General features: G+C 37.7%; 1 protein-coding gene across 22 annotated transcripts in view; it reads left to right on the forward strand.

Moving 5' to 3' along the window:
* Positions 1–18,697, forward strand: part of KIAA1328 — a 398,983-nt gene that overhangs the window by 236,985 nt on the left and 143,301 nt on the right. For 11 of the 22 annotated variants that reach the window (XR_010152061.1, XM_009433905.5, XM_016933555.4 and 8 more), the window contains 2 exons: positions 894–1,555; positions 18,129–18,236. Coding sequence is in view for 21 of the 22 variants with exons in the window: in XM_009433905.5 (XP_009432180.2) it covers positions 894–1,555; positions 18,129–18,236 (770 nt within the window). In the remaining variant the exon portion in view is untranslated. The remainder of the gene's footprint in view (positions 1–893; positions 1,556–18,128; positions 18,237–18,697) is intronic. The other 11 variants (XM_001139184.8, XM_063796055.1, XM_063796053.1 and 8 more) reach the window with 1 other exon arrangement.

An 18,697-nucleotide genomic window follows, 5' to 3' on the forward strand; every position in this document is an offset into this window, starting at 1 on the left:
AGATCAGCAACATGAGCAAATTCTCTGACTCTGCTCCCGACAGAAAGATTTGGAAACTCTGGGGATGAAGCTATAGTTTCATGTTTGACAAGCACCCTTCAGTTTATTCTGCTACACATTAAAGTTTGAGAATCATTGATACAGATTAAGTTTTGTTCTCGCTGACAGAACAGACTTACAGCTAAAATGTTGGAAAATCTGACTCTATTGACATGTCAGAGATAATTTGCAACTGCTTCCTTTCTGCCCGAGTTCTATCAGACTAATCACTTGAATAGATTGAAAAATCACTTATGTTTGTAGATGAAATTAAGTATTTTTTGTATTTAAAGAACGCTTTTGATTAGAATCCTATTTTGTTGAAAGTGGTTGGTTTTATCTGTGTTCTGTAAAGATAGTTATAAAACCTCATCAAGATTCTACCAGTAAATCACATTCTATTCAGTATAAGGTGAAATGTTTTACATCAAGTCTCATGCTGTGTAATGGCCAAAGAGTATTTAAAGTGACTGAAAGGATTCCTTGGCTCAGTATTCAAAAGTAAACATTTTACGATGTTCATGTTTAAGGCTTTCACCTCTTCTCAAAATTGACTTTATGTAACTCTCTTTATTTGCAACTCCAGAAATCACCAAAGATCATGCTTAAGCTACATGTAGCAGCAACTTATTTTTCTTATCTTTATATAGATTTACTGAAGGGTAGGTTGTTTGAAAATGGATGTAGCTTTGGGGCACAAGTCTGTTTAGCTGTGTGAATGCTATAATTTAATATTTAAGACAAAACAACAGCTTTGGCTTGGTAAATATATATCACTGATTTCTGAAAAACCAAACGAAAGAAATTGTTTTGTTGTGTTCTTATTTGACAGGTGATCTTGTGGTTCTTTCTAGGTATCCAGTAGAAAAAGCACTCTCCAGTGTTCATCTGTGGAACTGGATGGTTCCTACTTGAGCATAGCCAGACCACAGACCTACTATCAAACCAAGCAAAGACCTAAGTCTGCAGTCCAGGATTCAGCTTCAGAATCCCTTATAGCATTTAGGAATAATTCTTTGAAACCAGTAACCCTTCATCATCCCAAAGATGATCTAGATAAGATACCATCACAGACCACAACATGTAATTGTGAATCTCCAGGGAGAAAACCAGTAGATGCAGTCCCAATAGAGAAAATGCCACAAGAAGAATTGCACATGAAGGAATGTCCACATCTTAAGCCTACTCCTAGTCAGTGCTGTGGTCATAGACTTGCTGCAGATCGTGTTCATGACAGCCATCCTACAAACATGACCCCTCAACATCCTAAGACACATCCAGAATCATGCAGTTATTGTCGGCTTTCTCGGGCATCTCTGGTGCATGGTGGAGGGGCACTGCAACCCAATGAAACTTTGAAAAAGCAGATCTCAGAAGATAGAAAGCAGCAACTGATGCTTCAGAAAATGGAACTGGAAATTGAAAAGGAGCGCCTTCAGCATCTGCTGGCCCAGCAGGAGACAAAGCTTCTTCTAAAACAGCAGCAGCTTCACCAGTCTCGACTGGATTACAATTGGTGAGTACTGCCTGTTCTTTTTTTTTGAGACGAAATCTCGCCCTATTGCCCAGGCTGGAGTGTAGTGGCACAATCTCAGCTCACTGCAGCCTCTGCCTCCCGAGTTCAAGCAGTTCTCTGCCTCAGCCTCCCGAGTAGCTGGGATTACAGGCGCCCGCCACCATGCCCGGCTAATTTTTGTCTTTTTAGTAGAGACGGGGTTTCACTGTCTTGGCCAGGCTGGTCTTGAACTCCGGATCTCATGATCCACCCGCCTTGACCTCCCAAAGTGTTGAGATTACAGGCATGAGCTACTGCGCCTGCCCAAGTCCTGCCTGTTCTTTTAGCAATGTCTGTAGTTTGGAGAGCACAGTGTAAAATTGTTGTAATACTATAGCAGATGTGTAGAACCAGAGGTTTTTCTGGATCTTGGCTTACTCGAGATGCATATCAGTTATGTCTACTAAGTAAATTCCCCTTTATTCTTTGGAAGACTTCAAAGATTACCTTGTCTTCCAAATTGATAGCTTAGAATATCTATTTCTGAGCAGTCTGGTGTAATTTTTGCTGGGTTCCAAAGACATTTTAAAATGATCTTGCCATTATGCAGAATCCTTTGCTGTTTGATATCATTGTGGACAATATTAGGCATTAAGTAAAAGCTTGAGATTTCGGGGTGTGGAATTAGATTGTAAAGCAGTGAGATTAGCTGTCATCATTCCAAATTTATGTCTAACCACCATAATATAAAATATAACAAGTGATGGGAGTCTTCTAAATTCAACCCTTTCTGGCCGTGAAGCATGACCTGTTGAATGACGAATTCTCATACACCTATCCACATGTAGGCTGTTCTTCCCTTAACAATTCTTCCTAAGAACAGTGCTTCAAAAGATAAATTGCTGTTTTATTATTATATAATGTTTCTTTACTCCACATCCTTGTTGGCATTTGGTATTGTCATTCATTTTTATTTTACCTCTTCTAATACGTGTATAGTGACATTTCATCGCAGTCTTAATTTGCATTTCACTAATGGCTAGTGATGTTGAACATCTTTTTGTGTGTGTGCACGTTTGCCCTCCTATCTTCTTCAGTAAATTCTCTCTTCAGTATTGCCCATATTCTAATTGGATCATTTGGGTGTTTTGCTGTTTGGAGAGTTCTTCATATCTTCTAGATATATGTCTTTTGTCAGATATGTGAATAGCAAATATTTTCTCCCAGTCTGTAACTTGTCTTTTCTTTTTTATCTTTAATTTTTTTTTCTTTTGGTAGAGACAGGCTCTCACTCTGTTGCCCAGGCTGGTCTTGAACTTAAATAATTCTCCCACCTCAGCCTCCCAAAGTGCTGGAATTACAGCCACTGCTGGAATTTGAGCCACTGCTCCTGACTCTGCCTTTTTAATTGCTTAATGGGATCTTTCATAGAGCAGAAATTTTTAATTTTAATGAAGTCCAATTTATCTATTTTTTTCTGTTATGGATTATATAAAGTTTTATCATAGATAGGTGTTGAATTTTGTCAAATACCTTTTATGAATTTTGTCAAATATCTTTTATGATCATGTGATTTGTCTTATTTGCCCTGTTAATATGGTGAATTACATAGATTTTTAAATATTAAACCAGCCTTGCATCCCTGAAATAAACCCCACTTGGTCATAATGTATGATTTTTTAAAATGTTACTGAATTCCATTTACTAATATTTTGTTGAGGATATTTGCATCAGTTTTTTTTTTTTTTTTTTTTTTTTTTTTTTTGAGACAGAGTCTTGCTCTGTCACCCAGGCTGGAGTGCAGTGGCATGATCTTAGCCCACTATAACCTCCACCTACTGGGTTCAAGGGATTCTCATGCCTCAGCCTCCCAAGTAGCTGGGATTACAGGCGTGAGCCACTGCATCTGGCCTATTTACATTAGTTTTGATGAGGGATATTGTTCTGTTGTTTTCCTTTTTCTTTTTTCCCCTGTGTCCTTGTCTTGTTTCGGTATCAAGGTAATGCAGGCCTCATAAAATGAGTTGGGAGATGTTCGCTCTGCTTCTGCTTTCTGGAAGAGATTGTGTAGAATTGGTGTTAATTCTTCTGTAAATGTTTAGTAGAATTCTCCAGTGAAGCCATCTGGACCTGGAGATTTATTTTTTGAGACTTTTTAAATTCCAAGTTTAATTTCCTTAATACTTACAAGGCTATTCAAATTATCTATTGGATAATCTGCCTTGCCACAGGTTTGTTCATTTTAATTATCTTTCAAATAACTGGGTTTTTGTTTCATTTAGTTTTTGTTAATTGTTTTTCTGTTTTCAATTTCATTGATTTCTGCTCTTTATTATTTTCTTCCTTCTGCTTGCTTTAAATTTACTTTGCTCTTCTTTTTTCCTAATTTGTTAAGGTGGAAGCATATTGGTTTGAGACTTTTTCACTTTTCTACTGGAAGCATTTAGTGCTCTAAATTCCCTTCTCGGCACTGATTCAGCTATGTCCCACAAATTTTGATATGTTGCATTTTCATGTTTATCCAATTCAGTGTGTTTTTGGGGTATCTTTTGAAACTTCCTATTTGACCCATGGGTTATTTAGAAGTGTTATATTTAGTTTCCAAGTTCTTAAAGATTTTCCTGTTTTCTGTTTCTGATTTCTAGTTTGATACCACTGTGCACACATAACACACTGTATGTTTTTCATTCTTTCAGACTTATTGAAGTTTGTTTAAGGACCCTAGGGCATGTTCTATCTTGATATATGTTCCATGATGTTTGAAAAGAATACGTATTCTGCTGTTGGGTGGTGTGTTCTGTAAATTGGATCCTATTATTTGACAGTATTGTTGAGTTCTTCTATATTCTTGCTGATTTTCTACCTACTTCTATCAATTATTGACAGAGGCGTTTTGAAATCTCCAAGTACAATTGTGATATATCTATTTTTCCTATTAGTTCTATTAGTATTTGTTTTAAATATTTATACTTCTGTTCTTTGCTGCTTACGCATTAAATTTGCTATGTCTTCTTGGTAGATCGACCATCTTTTCACTATGTAATGTCTTTCTCTGTCCCTAGTAATTTTTTTTTTTTTTTTTGAGACAGAGTCTCTGTCGCTGAGGTTGGAGTGCAGTGGCACCATATTGGCTCACTGCAACCTCCGTCTCCTGGGTTCAAGCAATTCTCCTGCCTCAGCCTCCCGAATAGCTGGGATTACAGGTGCCCACCACCATGCCCGGCTAGTTTTTATGTATGTATTTTTTAGTAGAGATGGGGTTTTACCATGTTGGCCAGGCTGGTCTCAAACTGCTAACCTCAGGTGATCCACCTACCTCGTAAATTTTTTATCTAAAGTCTCCTTTACCTGATACTAATATAGCCATTCTTACTTTCATTTTATTAAGGTTTTCAAGATGTGTGTTCTTCCATCCTTTTACTTTCACCCTATATATGTTGTGATTTTGAATTCAGTTTCTTAGACACAGCATTTGAGTCAGCCAGTTTCTTTTAATTGGTATGTTATGTTCAGATATTTCCTTTTTTGTTTTTGATTTTTTTCTTCCTTTTTTTTTTTTTTTTTTTTTGGTTTGACAGGATCTCACTCTGTTGCCCATGCTGGAGTGCAGTGGCACGATCATGGCTCACTGCTGCAGCCTTGACCTCCTGGGCTCAGGTGATCCTCCTGCCTCAGTTTCCTGAGTAGCTGGAACTACAGGCACGTGCTGCCATGCCCAGCTAGTTTTTGCATTGTTTGTAGAGATAGGGTTTTGCCATTTTTCCCAGGCTGGTCTTGAGCTCCTGGGCTCAAGCAATCTGCCTACCTTAGCCTTCCAAAGTGCTGGGATTACAGGCATAAGGCACCGCACCCGGCCCAGACACTTACTTTTAATGTAAAGTGTATATGATTTCCCATATGGTTGGCCCTCCATATCCCTGGAGTCAACCAACTGTGGATTGAAAATAGTTGGGGGCAATAAATAATGCAACAATAAAACTATCACAAATAAAAAATATAGTATAGCAAATATTTATATAGCATTGACATTATAGTAGGTATTACCAGTATTATAAGTAATGTAGAGATGATATAAATTATACCAGAGGATGTGCAAAGATTATATATACATACACATCACTTGAGCAAATCCATGGGATTTTGGTATGAGAGAAGGTCTGGGACTAATACCCTGAGGATACCAAGGAACCACTGTAGTGTTTTTGAGTATGTTTCTTTGAATAGATTTGTTTTATTGGTTGCTCTAAGTATTCTGTTATACACACATAACTTATCAAAGTCTACTGGTGTCATATTTTATCAGTTTAAATTAAATGTAGAAATTTGATCTCCCTTTAAGTTCCCTTACCCTCCCCCATTTATAATTGTCTTAAAGAGTTTCTCATTGAGAATAGAACAAGAGAAATTTTACAATCTGAACAACAGAAATAGACTAAACCGAAGAAAGCCTAAACAGAGTCTCTCATTGAGAAACACATCATAAAATATTGTAAGTTTTGCTTAAATCATCAAATTTAAAATAAGTTACAGAATAATTTAGAAAAGTGAAGAGAGGAAAAATCTGTTATATTTATCTGTGTTTCTATTTTTTTCTATTGTTCTTCCTTTCTGATGTTCCAAGATTTCCTCTTTTATCTTTTTGTTGTTTTGTTTTTAGATCTCTGTTTATTCTTTAAGGTAAGCCTGCTGTAGTTTTGCTTCATATGAAAATGTTCTTATTTTCACATCACTTCTAAAGGGTACTACCATTGCTGAATATAGGATTCTGAGTTGACAGGGTTGCTTTTTTTTTTTCTATCAGCACTTGACAAATGTGGCATTTTCTTCACTCCACTGATGTTTTCCACAGTCATTTGCACTATTTTTCTCTATACATAAAATATAATTTATCTTTTGCTTTTTAAAGATTTTTTGTCTTCAGTTTTAAGAAATTTTACTGTGATATGTCTTGACATGGATTTCTTTATCCTATAAGGACTTTGATCAGCTTGATTTATAGTTTTATGTCTTTTGCCAAATTTAGGAAGTTTTCTGTAATTATTTTTTTCTAATACTTTTTGAACCCCATGCCCTCTTCTGGCTAGCTAATGACATAAATTTACAATCTTTTGTTATGGCTCCACATTTTTTTAAATGTTACTTTAAGTTCTGGGATACCTGTGCAGAGCATACAGGTTTATTACATAGGTATATGGGTACCATGGTGGTTTGCTGCACATACTGACCCATTCCCTAAGTTCCTTCCCCTTGCCCCTGACTCCCCAACAGGCTCTGGTGTGTGTTGTTCCCCTCCCTGTGTCCGTGTGTTCTCATTGTTCAACTCCCACTTATGAGTGAGAACATGCGGTATTTGATTTTCTGTTCCTGTGTTAGTTTGCTGAGGATGATGGCTTCCAGCTTCATCCATGTCCCTGCAAAGGACATGATCTCTGGCTAGCCATATGCAGAAAACTGAAACTGGACCTCTTCCTTACACCTTGTACAAAAATTAACTCAAGATGGACTAAAGACTTAATTTAAAACCCAAAACTATAAAAACCCTAGAAGAAAACCTAGGCAATACCATTCAGGATATAGGCATGGGCAAAGACTTCATGATGAAAATGCTGAAAGCAATTGCAACAGAAGCCAAAATTGACAAATGGGATCTAATTAAACTAAAGAGCTTCTGCACAGCAAAAGAAACTGTCATCAGAGTGAACAGGTAACCCACACAATGGGAGAAATTTTTTGCAATCTACCCATCTGAAAAAGGTCTAATATCCAGAATTTACAAGGACTTAAACAAATTTACAAGAGGAAAAACAACCCCATCAAAAAGTGGGTGAAGCATATGAACAGACACTTCTCAAAAGAAGATATTTATGTGGCCAACAAACATATGAAAAAAAGCTCAACATCATATTAGAGAAATGCAAATCAAAACCACAATGAGATACCATCTGACGCCAGTCAGAATGGCAATTATTAAAAGGTTCCACATGTCTCTGACATTCTGTTTAGGCTTTTTTGTGTATATTTAGTCTATTTCTCTTTGTTGTTCAGACTGTACAATTTCTCTTGTTCTATTCTCAAATTTCTGGTTCTTTCATTTGTCCTCTTCATTCTGTTTTTGAGCAAGTCCATTGAGTTTTCAAATTTTACTTATTGTCTTTTTCAGTTGTCTTAAGTATTTTCCAGAGCTAAAATTTCCACTTAGTTCTTCTTTATGTCTTCTCTTTATTTTCAGAGACTTGCTGTTCTTTTCCTTTCAAGGAGCATATTCATAAGTGCTTTTTGCAGCATTTTTATGATGCATGCTTTACTATTCTTATCTGATAATACCAACGTTTATGTGATCTTGACACTAGTTTCTGCTGATTGTCTTTTCTTATTCAAGTTGAGATTATCTTCATTTGTGGCATGATGAGTGATTTTTATTTCATTCTGGACATTTTCAGTTTATGGTGTGAGATACTGATCTTGGTTCTCTAACACCACCCCAGTGAAGATTTAAGATGTCTCATTGAACCATTGGAAAATGGACGTCTAGCCTCCCACTGGACCTTTGCTGGTGGGAATGGGGGAAATGAGACCACAGTTTTTCCCATGTTTGGCTGTAGTAGGACAGTTATTGTCTAAAATTTTTTTGTCAATATAGACTGCTCCTTTCCTGATCCTTTAGACAGAGAGAGCAGGCTGTTTTTTCCTCTATGACTTTGGAGTTTCTAGGTTGCCAGCTTCTCCCACATTCAAGGTTTCTAAGGCAAAAACAAAGCCCAGGAAACTCACCACGTTGTTGTTTTTCTGCCCCTGTTTCTCACCTTTTACAGTATTCTTATGTTTGTTTCAAGTATAGTGTCTAAGATTTTTAGTTTTACAGGGGTAGACAGAAGTGCAGCTATTTCTCCCTGTCACTTTCAGGTACACCAATCAGACGTAGATTTGGTCTTTTCACATAGTCCCATATTTCTTGGAGGCTTTGTTCATTTCCTTTTATTCTTTTTTCTCTAAACTTCCCTTCTCACTTCATTTCATTCATTTCATCTTCCATCACTGATACCCTTTCTTCCAGTTGATCGCATCAGCTCCTGAGGCTTCTGCATTGTTCACGTAGTTCTCGAGTCTTGGCTTTCAGCTCCATCAGCTCCTTTAAGCACGTCTCTGTATTGGTTATTCTAGTTATACATTCATCTAAATTTTTTTCAAAGTTTTCAACTTCTTTGCCTTTGGTTTGAATTTCCTCCTGTAGCTCAGAGTAGTTTGATCGTCTGAAGCCTTCTCTCAACTCGTCAAAGTCATTCTCTGTCCAGCTTTGTTCCGTTGCTGGTGAGGAACTGCGTTCCTTTGGAGGAGGAGAGGTGCTCTGCTTTTTAGAGTTTCCAAGAACCAAGTTGGAAAACACTCTGCAGGATATTATCCAGGAGAACTTCCCCAATCTAGCAAGGCAGGCCAACATTCAGATTCAGGAAATACAGAGAACACCACAAAGATACTCCTCGAGAAGAGCAACTCCAAGACACATAATTGTCAGATTCACCAAAGTTGAAATGAAGGAAAAAATGTTAAGGGCAGCCAGAGAGAAAGGTTGGGTTACCCACAAAGGAAAGCCCATCAGACTAACAGCGGATCTCTCCGCAGAAACTCTACAAGCCAGAAGAGAGTGGGGGCCAATATTCAACATTCTTAAAGAAAAGAATTTTCAACCCAGAATTTCATATCCAGCCAAACTAAGCTTCATAAGCGAAGGAGAAATAAAATCCTTTACAGACAAGCAAATGCTGAGAGATTTTCTCACCACCAGACTTGCCCTAAAAGAGCTCCTGAAGGAAGCACTAAACATGGAAAGGAACAACTGGTACCAGCCTCTGCAAAATCATGCCAAAATGTAAAGACCATCGAGGCTAGGAAGAAACTGCATCAACTAACGAGCAAAATAACCAGCTAACATCATAATGACAGAATCAAATTCACACATAACAATATTAACTTTAAATGTAAATGGACTAAATGCTCCAATTAAAAGACACAGACTGGCAAATTGGATAAAGAGTCAAGACCCATCAGTGTGCTGTTTTCAGGAAACCCATCTCACATGCAGAGACACACATAGGCTCAAAATAAAAGGATGGAGGAAGATCTACCAAGCAAATGGAGAACAAAAAAAGGCAGGGGTTGCAATCCTAGTCTCTGATAAAACAGACTTTAAACCAACAAAGATCAAAAGAGACAAACAAGGCCATTACATAATGGTAAAGGTATCAATTCAACAAGAAGAGCTAACTATCCTAAATATATATGCACCCAATGCAGGAGCACCCAGATTCATAAAGCAAGTCTTGAGTGACCTACAAAGAGACTTAGACTCCCACAGAATAATAATGGGAGACTTTAACAACCCACTGTCAACTTTAGACAGATCAACGAGACAGAAAATTAACAAGGATACCCAGGAATTGAACTCAGCTCTGCACCAAGCAGACCTAATAGACATCTACAGAACTCTCCACCCCAAATCAACAGAATATACATTTTTTTCAGCACCACACCACACCTATTCCAAAATTGACCACATAGTTGGAAGTAAAGCACTCCTCAGCAAATGTAAAAGATCAGAAATTATAACAAACTGTCTCTCAGACCACAACGCAATCAAACTAGAACTCAGAATTAAGAAACTCACTCAAAACCACTCAACTACATGGAAACTGAACAACCTGCTCCTGAATGACTACTGGGTACATAACGAAATGAAGGCAGAAATAAAGATGTTCTTTGAAACTAACGAGAACAAAGACACAACATACCAGAATCTCTGGGACACATTCAAAGCAGTGTGTAGAGGGAAATTTATAGCACTAAATGCCCACAAGAGAAAGCAGGAAAGATCCAAAATTGACACCCTAACATCACAATTAAAAGAACTAGAAAAGCAAGAGCAAACACATTCAAAAGCTAGCAGAAGACAAGAAATAATTAAAATCAGAGCAGAATTGAAGGAAACAGAGACACAAAAAACCCTTCAAAACATTAATGAATCCAGGAGCTGGTTTTTTGAAAGGATCAACAAAATTGATAGACCGCTAGCAAGACTAATAAAGAAGAAAAGAGAGAAGAATCAAATAGATGCAATGAAAAATGATCAAGGGGATATCACCACCAATCCCACAGAAATACAAACTACCTTCAGAGACTACTACAAACACCTCTACGCAAATAAACTAGAAAATCTAGAAGAAATGGATAAATTCCTCGACACATACACCCTCCCAAGACTAAACCAGGAAGAAGTTGAATCTCTGAATAGACCAATAACAGGCTCTGAAATTGTGGCAATAATCAATAGCTTACCAACCAAAAAGAGTCCAGGACAAGACGGATTCACAGCCAAATTCTACCAGAGATACAAGGAGGAACTGGTACCATTCCTTCTGAAACTATTCCAATCAACAGAAAAAGAAGGAATCCTTCCTAACTCATTTTATGAGGCCAGCATCATCCTGATACCAAAGCCAGGCAGAGACACAACCAAAAAAGAGAATTTTAGACCAATATCCTTGATGAACATTGCTGCAAAAATCCTCAATAAAATACTGGCAAACCGAATCCAGCAGCACATCAAAAAGCTTATCCACCATGATCAAGTGGGCTTCATCCCTGGGATGCAAGGCTGGTTCAATATATACAAATCAATAAATGTAATCCAGCATGTAAACAGAACCAAAGACAAAAACCGCACGATTATCTCAATAGATGCAGAACAGGCCTTTGACAAAATTCAACAAGGCTTCATGCTAAAAACTCTCAATAAATTAGGTATTGATGGGACATATCTCAAAATAATAAGAGTTATCTATGACAAACCCACAGCCAATACCATACTGAATGGGCAAAACTGGAAGCATTCCCTCTGAAAACTGGCACAAGACAGGGATGCCCTCTCTCACCACTCCTCTGCAACATAGTGTTGGAAGTTCTGGCCAGGGCAATTAGGCAGGAGAAGGAAATAAAGGGTATTCAATTTGGAAAAGAGGAAGTCAAATTGTCCCTGTTTGCAGATGAAATGATTGTATATTTAGAAAACTCATCGACTCAGCCCAAAATCTCCTTAAGCTGATAAGTAACTTCAGCAAAGTCTCAGGATACAAAATCAATGTGCAAAAATCACAAGCATTCTTATACACCAGTAACAGACAAACAGAGAGGCAAATCATGAGTGAACTCCCATTCACAATTGCTTCAAAGAGAATAAAATACCTAGGAATCCAACTTATAAGGGACGTGAAGGACCTCTTCAAGGAGAACTACAAACCAGTGCTCAATGAAATAAAAGAGGATACAAAGAAATGGAAGAACATTCCATGCTCATGGGTAGGAAGAATCAATATTGTGAAAATGGCCATACTGCCCAAGGTAATTTATAGATTCAATGCCATTCCCATCAACCTACCAATGACTTTCTTCTCAGAATTGGAAAAAACTACTTTAAAGTTCATATGGAACCAAAAAAGAGCCCACATTGCCAAGTCAATCCTAAGCCAAAAGAACAAAGCTGGAGGCATCATGCTACCTGACTTCAAAGTATACTACAAGCCTGCAGTAACCAAAACAGCATGGTACTGGTACCAAAACAGAGATATAGATCAATGGAACAGAACAGAGCCCTCAGAAATAACGCCACATATCTACAACTATCTGATCTTTGACAAATCTGAGAAAAGCAATGGGGAAAGGATTCCCTATTTAATAAATGGTGCTGGGAAAACTGGCTAGCCATATGTAGAAAGCTGAAGCTGGATCCCTTCCTTACACCTTATACAAAAATTAATTCAAGATGGATTAAAGACTTAAACGTTAGACCTAAAACCATAAAAACCCTAGAAGAAAACCTAGGCATTACCATGCAGGACATAGGCATGGGCAAGGACTTCATGTCCAAAACACCAAAAGCAATGGCAACAAAAGCCAAAATTGACAAATGGGATCTAATTAAACTAAAGAGCTTCTGCACAGCAAAAGAAACTACCATCAGAGTGAACAGGCAACCTACAAAATGGGAGAAAATTTTCACAACCTACTCATCTGACAAAGGGCTAATATCCAGAATCTACAATGAACTCAAACTAATTTACAAGAAAAAAACAAACAACCCCATCAAAAAGTGGGCAAAGGACATGAACAGACACTTCTCAAAAGAAGACATTTATGCAGCCAAAAAACACATGAAAAAATGCTCACCATCACTGGCCATCAGAGAGATGCCAATCAAAACCACAATGAGATACCATCTCACACCAGTTAGAATGGCAATCATTAAAAAGTCAGGAAACAACAGGTGCTGGAGAGGATGTGGAGAAATAGGAACACTTTTACACTGTTGGTGGGACTGTAAACTAGTTCAACCATTGTGGAAGTCAGTGTGGCGATTCCTCAGAGATCTAGAACTAGAAATACCATTTGACCCAGCAATCCCATTACTGGGTATATACCCAAAGGACTATAAATCATTCTGCTATAAAGACACATGCACACGTATGTTTATTGCGGCACTATTCAAAATAGCAAAGACTTGGAACCAACCCAAATGTCCAACAATGATAGACTGGATTAAGAAAATGTGGCACATATACACCATGGAATACTATGCAGCCATAAAAAATGATGAGTTCATGTCCTTTGTAGGGACATGGATGAAATTGGAAATCATCATTCTCAATAAACTATCTCAAGAACAAAAAACCAAGCACCGCATATTCTCACTCATAGGTGGGAATTGAACAATGAGAACACGTGGACACAGGAAGGGGAACATCACACTCTGGGGACTGTTGTGGAGTGAGGGGAGAGGGGAGGGATAGCTTTAGGAGATATACCTAATGCTAAATGACGAGTTAATGGGTGCAGCACACCAGCATGGCACATGTATACATATGTAACTAACCTGCACATTGTGCACATGTACCCTAAAACTTTAAGTATAATAATAATAAAATAAAATAAAAATAAAAATTAAAAAAAGTGCAGCTATTTCATCATGTCTCAGAACTGTAAGTCCCTAGAGATTTTTATTAAATAATGGAAAGCAAATACATATGTAAAAGTTCAGGCCAGGTGTGGTGGCTCACGCCTGTAATTCCAGCACTTTGGGAGGCCGAGGTGGTGGATCACCTGGGGTCAGGAGTTTGAGACCAGCCTGGCCAACATGGTGAAACCCCATCTCTACTAAAATACAAAAATTAGCCAGGCATGGTGGTGGGCGCCTGTAATCCTAGCTACTCAGGATGCTTAGGCACGGGAATCGCTTGAGTGCGGGAGGTGGAGGTTGCAGTGAGCTGGGATTGCGCCACTGCACTCTAGCCTCGGTGACAGAGCGAGGCTGTCTCAAAAAAAAAAAAAAACAGTTCAATAAGTCTAATGATTTCTAATTTTCTTCCAATTTCATTTATGCAGTAACTATGTAAATTAAATTTTATCAAGTTATATTTTATTATTTTTATTCAAACGTTAGATTTTTGTGGATTGAACAAAAGTACTTAAGAAAGCAAGATGACCAGGAAAGTTCACAGGATACTCTGGTGGTGGGCAGAGAATGCCTGTTTTCTCTCATTACCTTTGAAGTTTGTTACTTTTTTTAACTTCTAAAAATGTATACCATCTGGAAAACTACTCACATAAAATAGTTTGAGATCTTTCCGGAACCCAGATCTCTTTATGCCAATTGTCAGTTTAAGCTGACCATGTTCTCATCTTGTGTGTTGAGTTCCTTTACTTGAAAGTGGTTGGCATTTGACTACAATGCAACCTTTGGGTTAGATGGGAATTATCCTTGGGAAGAGTTGTTTGCTTTCTGGCTTTAGGAGCCCTAATGTTTTACTTTATTTACTTTGGGTCATTTTCAGTCTTCTTGGTTAGCCTTTGTGAAGGAAATATATCCAAACCATCAGACAGTACCTAGCTGTAACACTGGCCACCTTTAGAACTAGTCATGCTGGGCCGGGCGCGGTGGCTCACGCCTATAATCCCAGTACTTTGGGAGGCCGAGGCGGGTGGATCACGAGGTCATGAGGTCGACACCATCCTGGCTAACACGGTGATACCCCATCTTTACTAAAAATACAAAAATTAGCCGGGCATGGTGGCAGGCACCTGTAATTCCAGCTACTCGGGAGGCTGAGGCAGGAGAATTGCTTGAACCTGGGAGACGGAGGTTGCAGTGCAGTGAGCCGAGATCGCGCCACTTCACTCCAGCCTGGGTGACAGAGCGAGACTCTGTCTCAAAAAAAAAAAAAGAAAAAAAGAACTAATCATGCTGGTTTCTGGTGCCTTTGTTCATCCCAGTCGTAGTTCTGCCATTTCATGTATCCTTGTGTTGCTCTCATCCTAAAACAAAGTTCTTTCCAATCAAGACAGTAAAAAAAAAAAATCCAAATCCAAGTGAGATGTCCGGAGAAACAGAGACTCAAGACATACATTGATTGATTGTTTGATTGATTGATTGACGGAGTTTGGCTCTGTCACCCAAGCTGGAGTGCAGTGGCGCGATCTCGACTCACTGCAACCTCTGGCTCCCAGGTTCAATCAATTCTCCTGCCTCAGCCTTCCCGAGTAGCTGGGATTGCAGGCACGCACCACCACACCAGGCTAATTTTTGTATTTTTAGTAGAGACAGGGTTTCACCATGTTGGCCAGGCTGGTCTCAAACTCCTGATCTCAAGTGATCCACCCTCCTTGACCTCTCAAAGTGCCGGGATTACAGGCATGAGCCACCGTGCCCCGCCAGGACATTTTTAATTGAACAGCTTTCACCTCTAGTTATCCTGCCTACTGCCACCATGTTTTATCATAGTTAGCTGGTGAAACCCAGAACTAGGACCATAAATCTATCCATTTAATTAATCAGTATCACAATTTATATTTCTAGGCTGAAAGTTGCCCTACTCTTTGGCCTACTTTTTAGGTTTATGTAATTTTATCACTTTGGGTCATCTGAAACTCAACCTTCTGCACATTAGTATCATATAACAAGAATATCTATCTCAAATGAATCCTCCTAAGACATTGCTTTTATTGTGCCACTTCTGAATTTTAAAAACCCATGATAATTTTGTATTAGGTTATGTTTATTCAACCTAGTATTTGAAGCCTTTTATAATTTGGAACCACTTCTCTACCCATTTGTCCCACTTTTCCTAAGAAATAAAGTTTTTTTCCCAAAAGGCAGATTTGTTTCCTTGAGATCTTTTCAGTGCATCCTTCATGTTTCTTTCTCAAGCCATACCTTTTCCTCCGATTTAAATATCTCTGTCCTACTTTTCCATTTATCCACACCCCGACTCTTCATTATAACACGGTCAAAATCCCACTACTTAAAATTTCTGGGTCTGGTTTCTTTTTCACATAACTAATAATTTGTTACTGAATATGTCCAAAATCAGCACCTTATTGTTTAATGTGTAATGTTCTGTAATTTAGTTTCATTCTCCTTGTCTGAGCACATATTTACTAAGCCCTCTACTCTGCACAAAACTCTATGTGAGGAGTATTAAAATGAGCAAGACTTGATCTTGGCTTGGTATATTACACATAATCTCACGCTTTTATATATATATATACTTTTAACTTTTATATATCTTTACTAAGCTTGTCATTTACCTGCCCCAAGGATTTTTTTTTTTTTTTGGATACAGCATCTCACTCTGTCACCCAGGCTGAAGTGCAGTGGTGTGATCTTGGCTCACTGCAACCTCTGTCTCCTGGGTTCAAGCGATTCTCCTGCCTCAGCCTCCCAAGTAGCTGGGATTACAGGCACCTGCCACCACGCACAGCTAATTTTTGTATTTTTAGTAGAAATGGGATTTCACCATGTTGGCCAGGCTGGTCTCAAACTCCTTACCTCAGGTGATCTGCCCGCCTCGGTCTCCCAAAGTGCTGGGATTACAGGCGTGAGCCACCCCGCCCGGCCCCAGGGAATTTCACTTCAACTAAATTCATGAATTAATATCTGCTATACACAAGCTGTTGTTTATAGTGCTCAGGATGTTGAGGAAAAATATTGGGAAGGCAATCTAATTGAATACCAAATGAGTAGCACAGAATTGTTATAGTAGTTCAGAATCTTGGTACGAGCTTGTCATTTTAGAATAAATTTGGCATGACATTGGCATTTACTTAAATTGTAATTAATGATTCATTCTGCCACCTTGTTACTACATGATTGCCGATAACAACTTTCGAAAGGGTATTATTTTTGTGAGTCACTTTCCAGACTGATCAGAGAAGATTTATCCAGAATATTATTCATGATTGTTCCAAGAACCACCTTAAATCATTTTTGGAGCAAAGTAGTGTATGTATAATGAATAAAAATCAAGGCTAATGATAAATATTTACCTTTGTCTCCCACTCTAACAATATGCCTTAATACATGTACTCTCTACCTAACTGTAATAAAATTCAGTGTTCACCAGTGAAAAACGTGTCACCTTGAGAGAGTTATGTGCCTGGCCCAGCCCTCACTTTAGTGATTTATAAATAGGTAATGGTAAAAGTAACTACATTATAGAGTGGTTGTGAGGATCAGTACAATAGTATATATAAAATGTACTCCTTGAAGGTAGTTGCTGTCATCAAGATCATCACTACTGCTGTAGAGGCTACTGTGACTGATATTATTGCTGCCATTTTTTCACTTTTCTCATAATTCCCTGATTTGGGCATTTTGCATCTACATTTACCTACCTATGTGTCACCACCAAATATTAGTCTTAAGCTGTAAGCTCCTGAAGGGAATTAATCCATGTACTTTGTACATTAATTCCAACCAGTTAGTCGGAATTATAGGCATGTCTTTTGACAATGATGAAAATGACAATATTGTTTTAATAATGTTTTTACACTTCAGAGTTTGATTTCATAGTTAAAGAATATACTTTTACAGATAACCAGAGAACATTTCTTAAAGGCCGAGAGAATAAGTGTCACATGTTTGATACCAGTGATTAACACTCAACTCCCGGTAGAAAACCTTTTTGCTGAGTTTTTCCATGGCTTTCCCTCCTCAGTACATGTCAGTGTAGGGCTAAGTAAGCATTGATGGATACAGTGTCTTCCAATTCTTTTGGAAGAATTCATCTTTGACTCAGGGAAAATATGTTGGTTAGTGAGCTGTACCCCTAATTCTTTGAAATGTCAGTATGAGAAGTGGGTGCTTCCCATATAAATGTTGGTCAGAGTCAGTGATAATTAGAGTTACTAGAATTCACATTGAGACACTGGTGATCACAGTACACTTGCTTACAATGAATAGAGGGAAGAATTAACTTTCTGCGGCAGAGATTTAAAGTGCTCCTATTGAAGTATCTATAATTTTGAATTTTTAAATGATATTCTAACCAACTTAATCTTCCCTACCTTTCCTTTAAAGAAAATTTAAGTTACTATGAAATCAATTTGTGTTTGTTTATGTATATTTAAGAATTACTCATTTATTTTTGACTAAGTTTTAATTGGAAAATAATTTCTGGGGATCTAGCTGAAAGAGCATGGTTTTCCAAAATTTATCATTCAGGTTATCAGGCTTCACAAGATTAGAAATTTTTTAAATTAATTTTTACAGGTTAAGAGCTCAGGCTCTGTTTAAGTCGAGAGAACTGGTTGCTGAAAAACAGCTTACTAAACCCCAAGAACTCAAACTGGATATGAATGGCAGTGACTCTGGACCAAGGTAAACCTGAAGTCTCAGTTAAAACAAGAATCTTAAGGGAATAAATATTTAGGATACGTTTGGTATACTTTTATAGCTCTATGTTGATTAATACAGTTTTGTGACCATATGAATACGTACATTCCTGTTATACAATTTTGAAAAATATAGAAAAATATGAAAAACAAAATAAAAATCATTCATAATCCTACAACTTTGAGAGAATCTTTTGAGCCCTTTTCTACTATTTCTTTTTTGTTTTTTGTTTTTTGTTTTTTTTTGGTGCGGTATTATAGTCTATATTGAGTATTAAGGATTATGCTTATACAGAATTTTATGTTACTTTTTTCACTGTATCATATTTTCTGATCTTATTAAATACTCTGTGAAAACATTAATTCATTCAACAAATACGTATTGCTTGGCAGCTGTGCTCAATATTTATCTATTAGTCTGTTATCGGATAATACAGGGTTTTGCTA

Source organism: Pan troglodytes, chromosome 17 (assembly GCF_028858775.2).
Source record: "Pan troglodytes isolate AG18354 chromosome 17, NHGRI_mPanTro3-v2.0_pri, whole genome shotgun sequence".
NCBI lineage: Eukaryota > Metazoa > Chordata > Mammalia > Primates > Hominidae > Pan > Pan troglodytes.